Below are 20,037 nucleotides of genomic sequence, written 5' to 3'. Positions count from 1 at the left end.
GCGCTGTGCTAGCTGTCAACATCATGTCCCTATAGCTCTAATAATAATAAATAAATAATTTCTCAAAGCTTTCCAGTTTCTGTGTTCTCAGTTAAAAAGTGGTTAAGTCCATCACTGATTCTCTCCAAATCTTTAATTCAGGTTTGGGGATTTTTTCCAGATATGATGTATCCTGCCTCTCCAAACACTCATTTATGAATGAATGGGGGGAAAGCCTTAAACAAGGGTGCAAAAATAAGGAGTGAAATTCAACTGTGATGTAACTCCACTGAAATTATATGCCAAGAGTTTCCACTACATTGGTTCAAAAGTGAAACACTAAGAACTTTAACTGTGATTCATAGTAAATTAAATATATTTTGTACAGTCTGAGCAGACAAACCTTGAGCTTCATCTGTCACAATAGTTTCTTTTTTCGGGCGGATCAGTTTCCATCGAGGAATTGGTGGTGGCTTTGGTGGAGCTATCAGAGGACAGGACCTAGTCCTAGTCACCAGCACAGGATGGCTATATATGTGGGAAAGTCCATACTGCCTCAACTTCTCAGAAGAATCAGCCTGCGAAATACAGAAGGATAAACTCAGTGACAGCAGTTCTCCTTTCCTATACTAAAAGAGCTAAGCAGTAAGCATACAGAATCTTGACAAAATATTAGATTTTAACATGAAATATTCAGTCAGCTCCTTGTTCCAAACATGTCTAGCAAAGATGACTGATTAGGAGTCAAAATTTAATGGCACATTTTTGGTTTAAATACATTTTATCGTATATAAAGGATTGATCATACAAAAGTTGTTTCAGCCACAACCATGCATTTTTCAGCTCTGGAGATAAACACAGAATGATATTGTGTCACAGCAGTGGAATGAAAAAAGGAGGAAGGCTGGCAACATTTTGTTTTAAAGATTTTTTGTTTAAAATGTTTTTCTGAAGCGTTCGCTAAAGCTTCGTGCTGACACCTACGAGGTGGCAGAGTTCTACTAAGCAACTGGCTTATTTAGGTGGCTCATGAAAACATCCATAATGTAAAGTTATTCTGCAGCAATATTTTTATATCAGAATTAGCCCTTTAATCTCGCTGTCTATTTTAGTACATGTGGTTGTATGTAAAGACACTACAGCTAGCCCGCATAACCATGACATAAGAGTAATTTTAGATACGGACATTGAGTGGTGCTCTTCCCATTTAAACAGTTATCTTCTAATATTTAAGTATATTCCTTCACTACTTAATGTTTAGTGTTAACATTTGGACATCTTCCTTTGTTTTTCTTTTTATTTTTTTTTAGCTATGTATCTTCTGTTGTTCATTAAACAAACTAAACCAATTACTCATCTTTATTCTGCATTCCAACAAAAAGCCCCTCCCCGCCCCCGCGCATTGCTCCCGCTCATTGTCTAACATCCCTGGAACTCCACTAGTTCTGCAGCAATTACTGTGATTGTCAGTGTGACTGCAAATAAAGAGAAATCAAGCCAGAATGCAAAAAAAGATCCATAAGCAACCTCATCAGTTTGATGTGATGTTTTCTCCTGGACATATAACATGCAGGAGTGGTGGCTGGGGAAGCACACATTTAAACAGACAGTACTTAACATGTAAGAAGCAAAGCCACCTGGTGTTTAGAAATGATTCTGCACTTCAGCAAACCAGTTTAGCTACTTTACTGTAGATCTTGGCAGATAACTGTTGCCAAGATACATACTAGAGTGATACCAAACTATTGATTTTTCCCCCTTTTATTTGAATAACTCTGCATTCTTTCTGTAGACAGCCAAAACACAGCTATACAAGCATTGGGAGAGCACACACCAATAAAGTAGGCCAAAAGAGAAAAATGCAAAAATCATGAACTGAACTGAATGACAAAACTCCCATTGACTTTAATGGGGTCAGGATCTCACCCAAGTAATTAAACTAATCTTACAAAATATGATTACTTTCAATGGTGGATTTCTGGGTTTCCAAACATGGTCTGAACAAGGCTTGCCTAAAAGATGTCCAGAAGAAATAGTATATTTCTATATTTACACCCCCTAGACTACCATTCATTCATGAGTCTACTAAATGACCATCTCTGACAAATGTCTAAATGACATCTCAGACCTGCCTTATCACACCTGTGTATCACACCTCTTTTGTGGTGATCTCTGCCTCATTAGGGATTGAGGCCAAAACCAGGAATTAGACTTGACCCTCCATATGGCAGGAGAGAATGCAACCACTAAACCACAACTTCCAAACTGCTTTCTGATTACTATAAATTAGCAGTAGTATAGAGAAACTGTGCTAAACACATAAATTATATAGGATTAAATTACAGTGGTCTTTCTAGTAACACAATACTATTTAAACAAAGAACACAATCCTGGGTCCAACTGATATTAAACACAGTTAATTCAAAACAGTCTCATAAAAGCACTGCCAGACATTTCTTTATTCTGTGAAGACTAATAATCTTTAAGTGCTCTAATTATTAGTAATAAGAATCAAATTGAAAAGAAAATTTGTTTTTATTCCTTACATCTAAAGCTAAGGTTTCAAGAAATCCTTCCCTCTCCACCATACAAATAGCTTTTGGGCTGGATGAGAGAACTAATTGTAAATATATTAACAAGTTACAACTCCCTTTATTTTTATTTTTCTGCAGAAACAAGAAATGTAACATCTGCCACCCACTTACTTTCACCAGTCACAACAACAATCACAGCTTAAATGGGCACAGATTGGCTATTTTCTGTTTTATACTAGTTTATTAGAAATTATGAGTTAATTGTACTAAAAAAACTGAATTCAATTTTTCAAGGAGCTCTTACAGTAATTAGGCTTATTTTTTTCATTAATATCCCATCTTGCCTTTTTTTAATCTAACAAGATTTAGTCTAGCCCTCATTAGTATACTGACTATATATTATATATTATATATATATATATATATATATATATATATATTATATATATATTATAACTATATATTAGTATAGCCCCAAAGTATACTGACTAACACAAGAACTCAAGAATCAGAAGTGAAAAATGTGGTAAAACTGATTGCTAGAGCTGTGGAGAGAAATAGAGATTTAAAGATTAAAAGAAATGTATTCAGCATTGAAATATAAATTGAACTGAACAGTCATTTCCTGGGGAATGTTTTTTTTAAAATGAACTTGTGACAAAATAAATATCTTAATTGTGAAATAATTATTTGTTTTTCCTAAGAGAACAAAGCCTTACCATTTGCCCCAAAACAAAGATCTTCTCTTCAGACAAATGGAGAGGTACATAGCTAGCACACACCACCATTTGTGGCACTGTCGGCACTGGAGAGCCTAGAAGAGAGAACACTGTATTAATATGGCTTAGAACAAGACAAAAACAAAACAAATTATGAAGTACATAACACCAAATGGTTCTAATTCCCTGTGGAACACCGTGTTCTATAATTAGAGTATGATTAGAATATTTAAGTGAGAAGAAGTGCTTGATAGACTCTCCATTGAAAAGGAACCATTTCTGGAAAAGCCCCATTGTTTTGGTCCAATGCAATTTAGTGTGTTAATACCTTTTAAATATTTTGCTTGCATTACACAAAATAGACAGCAGACAGGCTGTTGGTCAGAAAGTAACTTTAGTGATTGGTACACAGGAGATACTCCTTTTATGTTTTCCCCCCAAATGTTAAAAATATTGGTACTGAGATGCCACAACACACTATATAAATGCCTAGACAGATAAGAGAAGGTATGTGTCCACTACAAAATTTTGTTAACCTAAGTTATGTTAATGTACAGCCACTGCAGAAATTAAAATCACTTTTGAATGTCCACACTGCTGACACGAAGAGCATAATGTACGTCCTCACCAGGAGAGCTTGCACTGATTTAACTGTCAGTGTAGGGCTTTGTGGGACAGCTTCTGAAAGGTAGCAACAGTCAATGTAAGCAATGCAGTGTTCACACTGACACTGTGTCATCTTAACTATATCAACATTGAATCCTTCCCTTTCGTGTAGGTAAAGTTAAGTCGGTGTAGGGGGCAAGTTACATCAGCAGGAGCGATATTTTAGTATCTTTAGTGCCTTACATCAACTTAACTATGAGGTGTAGACCAGGCCTTAGAAATGTAATCTGGACTATATAAATGGTCCAAAATCAACAGGAGCTGTTTCTTCCTATTTCACTTTCCCAGTCTGTGGGAGTGTGTGCTGCGTGTTTCAACTCATTGGCCATGGCTTGATCCCTGTCTTCCATGGGTATTTTTTGCTCATGTAGTGATGTAATAGAATATACCCGTGTTCACACCCCACACACTATTGCAATTATTTTTGTACAATTTGCTGATCAATAATATCATGACAAAATGCATGTAGCAGTATTATATGTGAAGCTATAAACATAAGCTGAAATCATGACTAAAAGTATGTTTTCCAGATAAGTCTGGGGAGTGGCCAAACCAGTTCTTCGGAGACAAAAAGACAAGCTGACAACTCAGCCAGGTGTAAACAAGGCTGATGGACCATTTCCTGCTAAGTGGTCATTCTTTGTCAGGAAAGGGGATAGGGGTATAAATCTACAATTTAGCAAAGAAACAGCATGGAGTTTCCTTCCACAAAGGCTGCTTGTCACCTTGCTCCCAGCTAGAAATGCTTCTCAAAGGGGGGGACAGAACTATAAAAAGCAGGGGTCAACACCCCCGCCCATCACATTCACTGCGCATGAAGAGACAAAGAAAGCAGCCTTCGGACATGTGGTGAGAAAACTTTGCTTTGAATATAATATAGTTTAAGTTAGGCACCAATAAGAGTTATCTTTATTTTTCTTGTAACCACTTCTGATTTTTATGCTTCATTACTTGTACTTACCTAAAATCTCTTTGTAGCTAATAAAATTGCTTTACTGTTTTATCTAATTCAGTGTGTTCAAAACTGAAGTGTCTGGGTAACCCCATCTGTGATAACAAGTTGAGTGCATATTATTCCCTTAAAGGAAAATGGACTCAATAAATTTGTACTGTCTAGGCGAGGGATGAGCAGTACAGGACATATGTTTCTGGGGAGAAATCTGGGACTGGGAGTGTGTTGGGGTCATTCTGTGGTAATCATTATGGCTGTTAAGAGCCATGGTGTGGCTGTCTGGCTGTAGCACATACAGAGACATGGTTGGGAACATGTTGGAGGCTGTTTGTGAGCAGTCCAGGTTGGAGGCTACAGCAGCAAGGCATTGTAAAGGGCACCCCAAGTTACAGGGCATGGGTGACAGCTATTCATTGGTCTGGATTGTACCCTGGTATGTCACAAGTGATATATCGGTTTGCAAGATAGAAACAGGGATCCATTACTCTTCTAGTTCTAGTGAGTTTCCAGCTATGTAAGTTGACAGGAAGTGTAGCCTTCTATGTGCTTTTAAAATCTTTCTTTCTGGAAGGTATGCAAAGCTTTCAATACTTTTCTTCAATACCGTAGAAAACCTCCAATTCTTGAATGTCCCTTCTGAAATCCCTTTAAATTCAACATCTCTGTAAAATTTCAGTGGTTGGTGAATGCTCCAGTTGGTCCTTAATATCTCTCTCCACACGCTTGTGACTCCCATGTTAGCCACAGCTGTTGTGTTAGCTATGGGTTTCATTTGTTTAAAAGCAATAATGCATTTGGGCTTGATCTCAGTCCCCTGCAGACATATTGGACCTATTACAAAAGCAACACTAGCAGCTCCAATATTCAACATTACAGAACAGTAAATGCCACAAGCCAGACCAATTTCAGCTCATGTGAGAAAACATTTTACTCAAATAATCAGTACTTCATCAAATACCAGGTGGAGCCCAAAGCTGCAAAACCAAGTCCAGATGGACTGTGAAACAACATGTATACAGGGCACTGAACAAATTATTGGAGCATGTAAATCATTAACAGATTGCTTTATCATATCCATTTTAACATTAATAGAATATTAAAAAATATACTGACTGCTTTTAAAAATGAAACAATATTTTATTTTTTCTCACTGTACAAAAACTAAGGGGGAAATTTATTCTTCTGTAAAGTAGCATGAAATCGATGTCTGTGAATTTGGTTAAAATTGATAACATTGCTAAATGTGAATTATTAGGCGAAAAGTGTTACAACCTACAGCATTACTAAAATGTTTAGCCCCAGCAATGCCTATCATTTAGATCTGTCACTGAAGATTTACAAACTATTCAGGCAGCTGCTAAAGATTTGAGATATCAGCAGTTGCACAATTTTAGATCTTGCTGTTTTGTAAATTCATTCGGGGAACTCTACATTTTGAGCAAGCTCATTTTTTTCCCCATGAGAGCAAAAAAGCATTTACAATTAACTCAGGGAAAATTTGTATATTAAAAAGAAGGGCCAAAGGGTTTTTATTTTCAGGATTTATCAGGATTTTCTTCTCGGTCATTCTGAAATATTCACATGAACACAACATACACAGATAAGACTTTTTAATACTAAAAGTATTAGGCTCTAATTTCAACCTGTGAGTGAAAACTTTAACTATTCTCCACAGATAAAAGGCAAACTGTAAGAATATCAAGGCTCTTTTTATACCTATTAACTATCTAAGGTACTTACACTTCCCCCATTATCAAAGTATCTGTGTACCTCAATCTTTTACTGTATTATTTCTCTCAATACACCTGTGACAGAGAAATACTACTATCCCTATTTTACAGATGAGAAACTGAGGCACAGAGAGACTGACTTGCCCAAGATCAGTCAGGAAGTCTGTGGCAGAGCAAAGTCTCCCAAGTCCCATGCTAGTACCCTAACTACTGGAACATACTTCCTCTCTGGGACTATTAAGGCTATTCAGAAACATCAACAAAGATAAGGAATTGTCTAGAAGCCTAGTGGAGCTGTGCTTGATCAACGGTGACTAGAGCAAAGGACATAGCTAGTGGGTGAAATCATTGTCACTGGATAGTAAGGAGAATGAGGAGATCTATGAACTGTTGGGGCCCTGGTTTGCTAGAATCTAAGACATTTCTGAAAGGTGGGAAGGGCCTCTGATAACTGTCATATATAAAGCTGACCATTAATCTTACTTTTCAATATTTTGTCTTCCCAGCACTGGTTTGACCAAGGGGTCCTTTCTCATTCTAAGCAGTAATTATGAAAATTGCTGATCAATAATAAACAAGTGATTAGCATTTACCAAACATCCGTACATTAATGTATCTGAACCAACAAGGCTAAACTTAAAATAAGTAGTAAAGACCAAATGACTGAATGGACTCATGTAATGAAGACAGAAATTCTTTTGTAATTCTAAAAAGTAAAATGTAAACTTTATCAAGAGTTATTTGACAGCAATGTAGGAAGGATTCATGCTCATCTGAAAAGTACAGGAGATCAGTACCTTTGGAGTCCTCAAGCTCAAATGTGCAGCTGAGGAAAATTTTGCTGAAATGAAAGAGCAATTTCGTGCTGCTCCAGGTGAGATAATGCCATGGCTGCACAATGATCTTTTAGGTTCCATTCCAAGTTTTCCAGCAGTAATTCAGAAACCTTCTGCAATCACCACGAGCCTCATGGTTCTGAATCTGAATCCTGGATTCATTCTTAACACCCAACCTAGGCATTTCCATCTTCTTTTTTGATAACTTTGGAGATGAAGGGTTTTCAGCTCTCTGATGAACCTCAGCATTTGTTTTAAGTTCATTCCATTTCATACCTAGTATTTTCCTAAGCCTTTGCTTTCATACTGATGTCATTCAGGAGCAGTCTCTGTTCATCTTTGACACCCAGAACATAGCAAAGATCAATTGATGATTATGCCTCTAAACTAAAAGGCAAACACTTGAATTTATTAGGAGAGTTGCAACCTCTTTTATGCTAACATGGTTTTCCATGCAGCACAAACTCAGCAATTAAAAAAAAAGTGAGTGAAGCACTTTGCCCTGGGTATACTCTTTCAGATAACTTTAAATGTGAGGGCCAATACTACATGTGGCAAGTGAAGAAAAAAGAAGACCGAGAATAATCAATACTGAAATTCATACAGGATGGTTGGTCAAACAAGCACTGTTTCGATAATGACTAAAAGCATTCACATAAGAAAAATGTCCTTAATGCTATTGATACTATGTGTGAAAAGAAACACAGAGAGTACTATATGGTGTTCAGCACACTATTTCAACCTCATTAGGAACGAAGTACGATCTACCAGAGCATTAAGCAGCATGAAAGTTCCAAATTCTTCTGTAATCACAGCCATAGCTGATAGAATTAAAAGGGAGGATAGATGTCCCAGCTTTTCAACATTTGTGAAGATTGTGTCAGTCTTCTATATACATATATGGGAAGTAAAATTATGGAAGACAGGAGAACTGAATTCAAGACTTTGTCAAAAACATTAAAATTTAATACTCTCATTTTCTTCACAGCCAACCAATCTTATATCCCCCCTCTCCCCCCACCCCCCCCAAAAAAAATCTTACAGACTCCTTCTTTACAAGTTTCAGGTTTAGTTGCTTTTTATTTCTAGTCTATCCAGGTTCTTATCACCCATTTACTACATATCTGAACATGTATTCCGGAGTGGAACTTTCAGGCTCAGCTCCGGTTCTTTTCACCTTGCTAATGCCTCCACAACATGTTTTAATTTTTGCCCTGAGCTAGCTTTCCTAGCTCTTCATTCTTGCAGCTCTTTATATGTCTCTTGTGCTACTTCTCATTGTTAAAAAATCTCAGGTTTTTGATATCTGAAAATTCAAGATATAATAGCTCTACCCCCATTCCCTGTTCCCATTTCCCCCACACACACACACACTTCCTGATTGACTGCAGACTATATAGTAAAACTTGAGTTCTGCTTAGCTATACCTTAACCAATCATTTTCCTGAAATTTAACTAACCAACCCTAACATATTGTAACATGGTTATGTAACCAATTATATCTCACCACCTTCATTAGTTTACACCCAGCAAAATTAATTATACAGCAGACAGGAACAATCACAGAACCAGACAGAGATTATACAGACAAACAATAGCAAAGTGGAAACTATAATGACAAAACAATACAGAAGTGAGGATTTCACATCCAAGCTATTGATAAGTGAGTTCTTGCCAGACAGGATGCTATCAAACTAAGTTTCCTTTTACATCTTCTAGGCACTTCCCTTTCTCTGGAGGTGATAGGCATTATCAGGACAGGACTGTATTCCAAACAGCCCAATAGCACCTTATTTCAATGTGACTAGTTTGGAATGTGAGGAGGTGACTGGTCACTTCCCAGCTTATGGCTGCCTCTGTTGCTTAGCCAAAGGCCTTAGCCTAAGAACAGGGCCTCAGACTGTCACAGTAAGAGAAGGACCTTACACCAGCAGACAGTGATTTTGATTCTTTCTTTTATACCTCTATAACTAGCCAAGCGATAAGAATACACCTAAATTCTTGGAGTATAGGCCTTTACTGACAGGCCTGAATATCTATATCCTAACAGTAATAACAGCCCTTTATTTACTCTCATGGAACAAAAGTCTCTCACGTGTATTATGATTGCATTTCATCTGGTCTCTGAAGTAGGCCTGAGACCAAAAGGTACTTTGATTCCACCAGACACGGAACCTGAATCGGTTTCCTCCTCCATTTCTTCTTCGCACCCATCTGTCTCTTCTTCATCTTCATCTTCACACCACCACCTGTCTCTTCTCCTTTAATGTAATAGCAGCAAAGACAAAAACCTTCTAGGAACGTTGCCTCTTGACCACTATTTGGTGATTTTGCCTGTCCTTTTATTGATCTAATAAAACCTCCAATATGTTCCAGTTCACTGAGACCTGTTTCTTCCCTCCTTTCCATATTTAAACATACCATCACACTATTAAGGCATTTGTTTTTCTCTTTCCATAATGTGCTTTAATGCTGATCCCTCTTGCCTTTTGCTGGCCCAGAAGTGAGTCTGTCACACTTCCACAACTATTAAACTGATGTACAAGAAGAGCTATTTTTTCAAATAAATTTTAAAGTTTGTAATTATTTTACTCCACTAACAGTGAACATAAATCAGATGTCAAACTAACAAGCTTCCTGCTGGTTGTTGATGACAAACAACTACACACAATACCTTCATAGTTGTAAAAAAAACCAACAACAACCACCACCACCACCCCAACTGATTAAATTCTACGAGCATTTATAACTTACTCTCAATAAAGGACTGAAGGGAACTCTGAATGTCTGTAGTAATTCGTGCAGAATGAGGTGCTGACTTGTTTTTTTCTTTTTCACCATCTCTACTTTTCTTCTTTCCAATTTCTCTTTGTTCCAGCTTATCTACCAAACAGAATAAAAAGTATATATTTTCTTTTCCTTGTAATGCCTTTAAATCATGAAACCTCATTGTCTTATCAGTATTTCAGGTAAGCTTTTTAAAAGAAAAAGAGTAAAATTCTTGCTAAGTAGAATAGATTGAGAAAGCACAGTAAAGACAAAGGCTATGTCTTCATTGTCGAAAAAGGTGTGTTTTTACATCAAGACAGAAACCTCAATGTAAAAATCCTAGTGTAAACAAGGCACTGTAGTTTTTACATTAATGGAACTGATGAGGGAAAATGGGCAACCTTAATTCTGGCATTTAACTTTTGAGTGCTTGACTTTCTTTCCTTGACATAGACAGGTATGTGTCTGTGTGTGTGTGCACGTGCACGCGTGTGAGATATAGGTAGGTGTGTGTGTCTACACGTGCATGCGTGTGAGAGTGTAATTTCCTGGGTTTTTTAAAAACCAAACAGATATTCCATCATGAGGGACCACATCATGGGTCATCAGCAAGGATGGAGCATTTAAATCCACCACACAGACCTGTGCCACTTGAACTAACAGAGTAACAGATAGAAATAGGAGGTTGTCATACTCTGTGTGGACCAGCACTCGAGGAAGATGGGACACTTTACCAGAGGGTTTGCTGACACCAGAGGAATAGTGAGACTCAGGATCCTTGAATCTATTCCAGATTCTGTAAAGAGTATGCTTTCGTGGGCACATTCGCCTTACCTAGCCAGTTCAAGTCTCCACTTCTCAGGCTTTTAATCCCATTCCCAGTCTTCTTGCCCCCCAGTTAACCACATCCCAGATCTTAAATCTCTCTCTTTCCTCAACTGTGGTCTCTGGTCGCTCCACCCCCATATCATTGATCCCTATCCCTACAGGCTCCCAGTTCCAATCTTACTTGCCAGATTCCTCATCCGATCTCGGGCTCTCCCCACCTCCATTCCTCTCAGCTCCTTGGTCACTCTCTTTGCCCAGTCAGTCCCAGTTTTCCATCCCCACCCTGGGTCCTCATCAGATCCGTTTCCACTGACTACTGCCTCTGAGTCTCCACCCAATTCTGGACCCTGCTTCCACTCCCAGTCTCCTTGTCTAGACTCCAGTCCTCTCCTCCCCCAAGTCGCCACAGACTCCTTATCCCAATCAACTTCATCTGCTCCCTTCCCACAGGTCTGGCTCTTGACTTCTCTGCAATTGACTCAGGCAGCTTCATTCCCCACACTACCTGGATCAAGCAGGGTGATCAGAAGTCACTCTAGCTACAGTCCAGCTAGGCAGCTACTTAGGGTGATAGATTTCTGGACTGCTGCATATAAGTGCAGAATTGGCCCAGCTACTCCTCTGTCATCACGGAAGAGCAACTGGGCCAAACCTGAGTGATTCAACTGTTTTGGCCCGAATTTTCCAAAACAGTTCAGCATGAGGCACAAACCCAGCAGGAAAATTTCATCCAAATGGTTAAAGTTTGCCAAAAATATAAACAACTGGAAACATGGTGGTTATAATGGGAGTTATAAAACAACCTTAATTACAGATGATCCTATCTACCCCATCTATAATAATAATATCAATAAAGAAGAGTTAGTCTCATAGGTTAATACCCTATTTCCATCACTGATACAAATCTGAGACTTCAGAAACTTTGCACTTTGAATTTTCAAAAGCAAATCATTTAAAAAATAAGTAATATATTTAAAGGGTGAGAATCTCTGTTGAACCTCTAAGAGGCGCAGTACAGAACTCACAGCTGAGGGGTGGAAGGACTGAAATGTCTTGAAGCCCGTGCTGTGTCCTCCTGATTATCAGCTGTTTCAAGGGCTGGAGTGGTCCCTGTTGTAATTTAGATAGGGGCTATGTTACAGCAGCCTCCCTGGGCTGCCCTACAGCTGACAGTGCTGCTCAGGATCTCTGCAACCCTATGCCCTCAATCCTGCCTCTGGAACAACTGTGAAGCTTCCTATGTCAAGGCTGGAGAGAGGATCCTCAGAAGCCACCTGAGGCTATTTTCCACAGTTCCTGCACAATTGGAATTCTCCTCCAGCTAGATCCAGGGCTTTTCAAGTTCCTTGGCTTTACATCATTCTGGCTCTTTTCCTCAGTTCACAGGGACCAGAGAGGGGCTAACTCAGGATCTCACCAGTATCTTTAAGTTTAAGTTAGGGTAGGCAGTGAACACAGGATTCAGTCTATAGCTTGTGCTTTCTTATACAGAGTTGTTGCAGAACTACACATATGTTGTATTGTAAAAACTGAAGCTAACAGAAATAAGCATGAGAGCTAAACATTGCAGAATGACATTGTGGAATAAGTGCATTAGATAAGTAACGTTCCAGGTTTATTATTTAAATTCAAATGGGATTTTAAGGAAAATTGAATTCCAGAAATGTTAAATATATTAACTCGCCCTCAATACAATGAATAGAAAAGTTAGTTGCATTTTGATTTAAACCTGTCTGAACAGTTATTTATATACACTCACATGTTCACAAAGATATACACAAAAACACCGCTATCTTCCTTTCCTACTTTAAAAAATAAACAAAAACACTTTTGAAATTGCATGTTTGTGTTAATTTTAGTTTTCTGAGCTCCTTACAAGTAATCACCACCTTGTAACATCCATTATGAAATAGATACTAATGACAAGCTCTTTTTGGTCAGAATTATGCTTGGTCAATCACCTTAGGGCAAATTGTAACCTATATACTTGTTTCTTTCTACAAGGAATACGTTTCTATGGAAATGTTGATGTGCAAAACAGTGGAACATAGTGTTCTCCCACAAATGAATTAAAGGGAGAAGGTACTTCAAAAAATTAGCCCCAAACCCTGCTACCACTATGGTCAACAGTTAAAGCTAGACTTACTCTGGATTTATACTGGTGTCACCAACAGCAGAATTTGGTCCAGTGACTTCAATGGGAGCAAGACTGGGCCTATAGAGTAGCTTACAGTGTAATGAAGTAGGATGTGCTTGAATGCTGAGCATTATGTCAACTTTGTCTATCTTCAATTTGAAACATTTTTATTGTGTCTGGAGTTTCCTACCTCTGCCAATTTTCTCAGCCTTCTCCGCTTGCTTACTGGCAACTGGAATTTCATTTTTTGACTCAGGCCCTTTCGTCTCTTTAGCCTTCATATCTGAAGGAGGATTTTTCAGTTCAGGAGTTGTCTCATTTGGTAGCTTAAATTCTGGCACTATGTCTTTTAAAAAGATCCAAACTTTATCCAAATATCCAGGCCTTAAAAAATACATACAATACATCAACATTACTTATATTTGCTACAGAATAAGGCTTTCTGCTCTGAATCTGACAATTTGGAAAAGTAACTGTATTATTTCAGCTAACAAGCACACTGCTCTATTTATATGTTTGCATGTATAATCATTAGAAAAACAAGAGTTGGCAAGAACAGGGTTTGTGTTCGGCATTATAGACAGACTGGTTAGTGGAGCTAGCACATCAAGAAATAGCGAGCCATCCTGTGCTCAGGCTTGTTAGGAGACACTGCTGTGAAAGACCCCTGATACTTTACAACTAATGGGGAAATCTTTGGTAGATCATTCTGCAACACTAGAACGATAATGTAGGATCTTAAACTGAGACATAGAGTAAACATCTTAATAACTAAATCCTGATTTTGTAAAAAGAAACACCCCTCCAAAGGTCCTTCTAGACTCTCCTATTCACCTCAATATAACCAGCTCCAACACCTTCTCCCCATGGATTCCAACAAAGACTTTCTAACAGTCCTTTGATATGATGGCTACTGTTGTGCTGGTTCCGCACAGGGGATCCTTGCATCCAGAAATAAAGTAAAATCTGATCAGCTGGGGTGTGTGTGTTGGGGGTGGGAGGAGGGAAAACGAGGGTGGGGGAGGGAGACGGACCTGAACAGACCCCGACAGTAACTGCATGAAAAACTTAAAACCGTGTCTCTGAACAGTTGATTGTGCAACAAGCTGTAGCCAGCTCTGTGTTACTGCATTCAGCAACAGTGTAGTACTCACTCTTTTCCTATTTGTGAAACAAAAAAACAAAAAATAATATTTAGGGTCAGATTTGCAGACACTGACTCTCATTGAAGCAGTAGTAAATTGCGGATGCAATATGGCCCCTGTAATTTAGGTCATTTGGATGTCTAAATTCCTGATCTGCAGGCATATTTTGGGGCTTAGACATCTAAGTAACCTAAATTGCAAGCACAAGTAGGAGCCCGAAATAAGGCCAGACTGAAATTTTGGCCCATTATGTAACTATTTACTATTGGAATATTAGTCCATTTAATGTTTAACTATTTCTTTTAAAATACATTCACTAAAAGGCCACAAGTTTCAAAAGTACTATTTCTTTTACAAACGGAGCCTTCTACACCATATATTCCAATCAACCACTCAAAAAAAAGAGGATGTCAGACTAACTCCCTGTTGCACTGGCTGTTCAGAATGGACTTGAATATGAGCTATCAGGGAGAGATGGCTGAGAGACTGGGAGCAAGAGTGTTATTAAATGAAGTTTAGTATGACCGTTTGGCTTGGAATAAAAGTAAACAAGTTGCATCAGCTTGGAAATATGACAAGAGCAGTCAATTGAGCTCAACCTCTTTGTTTCTAGTTACACATAGGATTTCCTGTGTTTTCTACAGTAAATTCTTATACAAAGTGATGCTACTATATATTAAAATAATCTTTGCCTGTTGTATATCAGAATAAAACTAGACATACCTAGCAAATTGGACTGTTTTCGTTGCTGGGTTCAATATGAGTTAAAAAGTGTAACTATGTAAAAAAGAAACATCAACAGCTCTAACCTTGGTAATAGCTTCACAAGTGTCAGAAGTGTTTGCAGACATAAAGTTAGCAAAATTCTTCAGGGACTGCAAGCTTCTAACCTCCAAAGTCTTTAAACACACATCTCTCCACTTACTAGAGTTAAAAACCTGACCTTTCATAAATTGATTTTGATTGATTTTTAAGGCCCACATCTCAGTTCATCTAGGCTCTCTGAAAAATAGTATTTAATTGTTTAACAGAAGAACTCACTGGAGAGGAATAACTTCTGGTATCCATCCAGTAAGTGCATGGAGAATTGTGAATTCCTCCAGCTCTCGTTTTCCAACTTCATGTATACTACAAGAAATTCAAATATTAAAATATTTATAGTTAAGTAGAGCCTGATACAACTCCCATGAAAGTCAATAGTCAACAATAAGGTTAGATGAGGCATATAGAGATTAGCAAATTACTGTAAGACAAGCTATCAACACACAGAGCAGTTATGGATGTTCTTGAATCCATTGCTGCTAAAGATCTCCCAGTTGAAATTTCAACATTTTCAGCGTCATTGGCTGCAGCTCATTCTCCTTTAAATTTACTGAAAGTGTATAATACACTCTTTTGAGAAAATCTTCTACTACAATTAACACTTTCTTTTTGCAATGTCACATGACAGTAATTAGATAATGAAAGAAAACTGGAAACCAAAAGGTTATCTGAAGTTCGTTATAAATAAAATTTCTGATCTCTCTACCAACTTATAAATGCCACACAAAATTAACTTTCACATATATGTCTCTTTGCTGGGTTCTCAGACCTCAGTCTTATGTCCTCTAAACTTATATTTAATTAAACTAAAGGTAAAATGTTTAAAAGTACCTGTTACTCATAAGCATAAAATCTCTTTTGAAAATGGAACTTAGGCTTCTAAGTCACTAATCAGCTTTTGAAAATTTTAGCCTAGACTTTTTTTTGTTCGTTTGTTTTTTTAACTCTCATAACAAATGTTGCAGTATACTAGAAAACAGAACTCACTTAGGTGTAGGCAAAGAACATGATTCAACTGTTGAAATTCTGGAGACACAATTGCTCGCAGAGAGCCAGATTCTGGCGCAGGGTACATCCCCTCTCCCCAACCCCACTACCACCCTGGAACAGGAGGGGACTTGAGAGGCAAGCTGTGTCTGAGCCACAGTCTGCTTCCCAGGTTGATCCTGGGCAGTGCTACACCACGCTGCTTAATATGTGAAAAAATCATGACTAAACTCTAATTATCAATATTTTGTGATGCTCTATTTTTCTATACTGCATCTTTGTAGGTTTTATTTTTTATTCCAAGTACCTCTAAATTACACTTTTTGATAAATACTAGCAAACATATCTTCTACATGTTTTTATACTTAGTTGTCTCTATTATGTTTATTTTTGTAAAGATTTGATATCGTCGGATTCCTTAATTTTGTCTTTTATAAGAATGCATACCGGTAATTATTTCAAAAGTTGAACACTAAATGGAAAGGCCCAGCAAGGAGTCAAAGAATGTCCAGTATATCATTCATGAACTATGAAAATCTTTCTGAACTGATAACTTAAGTGACTGGCAAACCTTATGTTTGAAATATGCAGGATGTGACCCTCTCTGTCAAAAAATATATCCACTAGACTGCAACAGAAATAAATACTGCAGTTTAAACTTGGCCTCTTCAGAATCCACTCTCCAGCTCCACTATTTTTCTTTCCTTTTCCTAATCAAAAGTCCTAATCTTTTTTTAAAAGGTCACTCTCAAGAAAATCTTGACCTAATAAAATACACTACTCATTCTCAGAGCAGAATTTTAAAATTTACAACTTATTGCTAAATATAACCTCCCTTTTAAAAAAGTGAACATATATGTTTGTTTATATTGTTACAAATGAAAACCCATCCTTGATTCTATTTTTTTCTTCTCTGTTTTAGCAATAGACTAAGGCTATGTCTACCCTACAAAGCTAAGTTGACTTAGGTTATGTTGGCAATCATCCACCACTGTAATTAAACCGTTGGTGCACGTCTACACAATGCTCCTTGTGATGGCGTAGCGTGTCCACAGCTGGTGCTCTTGCATCAACAAACAGAGCAGTGCCCCTGGGTGTAACTATCCCATTGTTCAACTTGCCATCATCTGCCACTGGGTGGTCTGGGAAAGGGTTGCAGTGCATCTTGGGGGTAGGGTCAGCATTCCATCACCCCACAGTTTTCTTCGTCCCATCACTCCATGGGCTTCCTGCTATGTTTTGCACTGCTTTTCAACAGCCCCTGTAAATTGTGTCAGAGTAACAGCCGTGTTAGTCTGTATTTGCAAAAAGAAAAGGAGTACTAGTGGCACCTTAGAGACCACTATCCTCTGCAACCCATCTCTAAGGTGCCACTAGTACTCCTTTTCTTTTTGTAAATTGTGTGTCCGCCATCTCTGTCTAAAAGCCTGGATCCTGAGTCTGTCTTGTCACAAACAGCTGCAGCGGCACAGGAGCCAGCAAACAGCTGTAAACAGGGGAGTTTGAGTGGGAGTTTGAAAGGAGAGTTGGGAGGGGGAAGACTAAGAGCCAGGCAAAGGAACAGACAGGCTAGTGAAGTGAGTGTGTGGTGTTCTGGCACTGTTTTCGTAGTCGTTGGGGGTTTGTTTTGCAGTGGGTGGGTGTTTTGGTGTGGTTTGGTTTGTGTTTCCCAGACTAACAGGACTTAGGTGAGAAAGCTATGACAGACACAGAGGCAGCAGTGGTAGTGACCCAAGTAGCGGAAGACACAATGAAGATGACTGGATATAGAAGCTGTGGCATGTATATGATCCTGCAGGGGGTAGCTGAAATGAATTTCATCTGTATGACGTGCCACCTGATAGAGTTGATGGAAGAGAAGATTGTAGGTTTGGAGATGCAGGTGGAGACTCTGGTTGAGTTTAGAAGGGGGTTGAGCGGATGATGGAGCAAAGACATGAGGAGGCTGAAGGGAAAAGCTCAGACTTACAGATGGAAGCAGGACCGAAGAACTCTGAGGGAATACTGCTGGGTGAGGAAAGTGGACAGTAGAACCATGTGACTAAGAGAACCAGGCAGACGAAAAGACGGGGCAGTGAAGGAGAAATAGAGCTGAGGAACAGGTTTGCGGAGTTGGAAAATGAAGAAGGGACACAGCAGGTAGTCACTGAAGGTGAAAGGGCAAGGAAAAAGAGAAGAGCAGACAGTCCTATTGGAAGAGGGCAAAAGTCAATGGAGATAACACCACCAAATATGAGCCCCAGGAGGATACGGGATGGGTTGCAGAGGATTGCAAGGGACAATAGGAATCGAGAGGACTTGTGGCCAGATGGAACAGAGGATAGACTGGAGAATTGCCCATCACCAGGAAAAGGCAGGTCTACGTGATTGGGGACTCATTACTGAGAAGAATAGACAGGCCTGTAACAAGAGCTGATCCAGAGAACAAAAGGGTGTGCTGTCTGCCGGGTGCTAGGATACGGGATGTGGACCTGAGGCTGAAGAGGATCCTAATGGGAGTGGGAAAAATCCACTGATTATCCTTCATGTGGGAACAAATGATATGGCTAGATTCTCACTGGAACGTATCAAGGGAGACTATGCCAGGCTGGGGAAGATGCTAAAGAAAATCGAGGCTCAGGTGATCTTCAGTGGGATTCTGCCTGTTCCTAGAGAAGGGCAACAAAGGTGTGACAAGATTATGATGCTCAACAGATGGCTCAGGCAGTGGTGCTACAAGGAGGGCTTTGGGATGTATAGCCATTGGGAAGCATTCATGGACAGAGGACTGTTCTCTCGGGATGGAATTCACCTCAGTAGAGAAGGAAATAGACTTCTAGGATGGAGGATGGCAGAACTGATCAAGAGAGCTTTAAGCTAGGAATTCGGGGGAGATGGTTGGGAGATGTCAAGGTAATCTGCACGCCAGTTATCCTCTTTGAGAGGGAAAAAAACGAAGAAAGAAAGGATAGGGTAGGAGAATGGATATAAGGAGGAAGGGCAGTGTACATACCAATCTAGTAGGTAATATTGGTATGATAATCAAGTTGGGCCATTTCCAGCACAAATCCAGGTTTTCTCCCCCCCACAAACCCACTCTCCTGTTGGTAATAGCTTAAGTTAATAGTAATTAACTTAGGCTTGAATAGAGACTGGGAGTGGCTAAGTCATTATGCAAGGTAACCTATTTCCCCTTGTTTTTTCCTACCCCCCGCACTGTTCCTCAGACGTTCTTGTTAAACCCTGGATTTGTGCTGGAAATGGCCCACCTTGATTATCATACACATTGTAAGGAGAGTGATCACTTTAGATAAGCTAGAAGTTGCATCACACACAGATCTTCAGGAATAGTGACCTGTAAAGAAAGCTGCAAGCAGGGACTTTCTTTCCAGACCAGAAGATTGTAATTGAGGATGTGAAAATGCCAGTTGTGATCCTTGGAGACCCAGCCTACCCCTTGCTCCCGTGGCTCATAAAGCCTTACACCAGAAACCTTGACAACAGCAAGAAGCACTTCAACAATAGGCACAGCAAGTGCAGAATGACTATTGAATGTGCCTTTGCCAGATTAAAGGGTCACTAGTGCTGCCATTTTGGGAGGCTAAACCTCAATGAGGAAAATATTCCCATGGTCACAGCAGCACTCACAGCTTTGATTCATACAAGTTACATACACCACCTTCTCACTTTCCCTTGACAAGCACACAGCATGGAAAGAACCCTAACCATGACGAGTTGGGCACAATGGAGAGGGAGTAAGATGGGACAAAGGTAGGGGAAGCCTCAGAGGGGGATCATTACAAGCTTCTAAGGACACTATTCTGAATACTGGCACCGTTTTCCATAGATGGGGGTGATAGAAGCTGATATCTCACTCCCGAGGGTAACCAAAGATGCAAGGGTGCAGTTCCTGCATGCGTGCGGCTGCATACTGGGTCCATATGCTGCTCGCCT

General features: G+C 39.2%; 1 protein-coding gene across 3 annotated transcripts in view; it reads right to left on the bottom strand.

Moving 5' to 3' along the window:
• Positions 1-20,037, bottom strand: part of ADGB (androglobin) — a 226,004-nt gene that overhangs the window by 145,313 nt on the left and 60,654 nt on the right. For all 3 annotated transcript variants that reach the window (XM_048844305.2, XM_048844306.2, XM_048844307.2), the window contains 5 exons: positions 15,337-15,423; positions 13,341-13,534; positions 10,171-10,299; positions 3,233-3,327; positions 383-557 (listed from right to left, as the gene is read on the bottom strand). In XM_048844305.2, the coding sequence (XP_048700262.2) occupies positions 383-557; positions 3,233-3,327; positions 10,171-10,299; positions 13,341-13,534; positions 15,337-15,423 (680 nt within the window). The remainder of the gene's footprint in view (positions 1-382; positions 558-3,232; positions 3,328-10,170; positions 10,300-13,340; positions 13,535-15,336; positions 15,424-20,037) is intronic.

Source organism: Caretta caretta, chromosome 3 (assembly GCF_965140235.1).
Source record: "Caretta caretta isolate rCarCar2 chromosome 3, rCarCar1.hap1, whole genome shotgun sequence".
In the NCBI taxonomy this organism is placed as follows: Eukaryota; Metazoa; Chordata; order Testudines; family Cheloniidae; genus Caretta; species Caretta caretta.
Note: the sequence above shows the minus strand (reverse complement) of the source record. Positions and strands in the feature narration are given on the sequence as shown.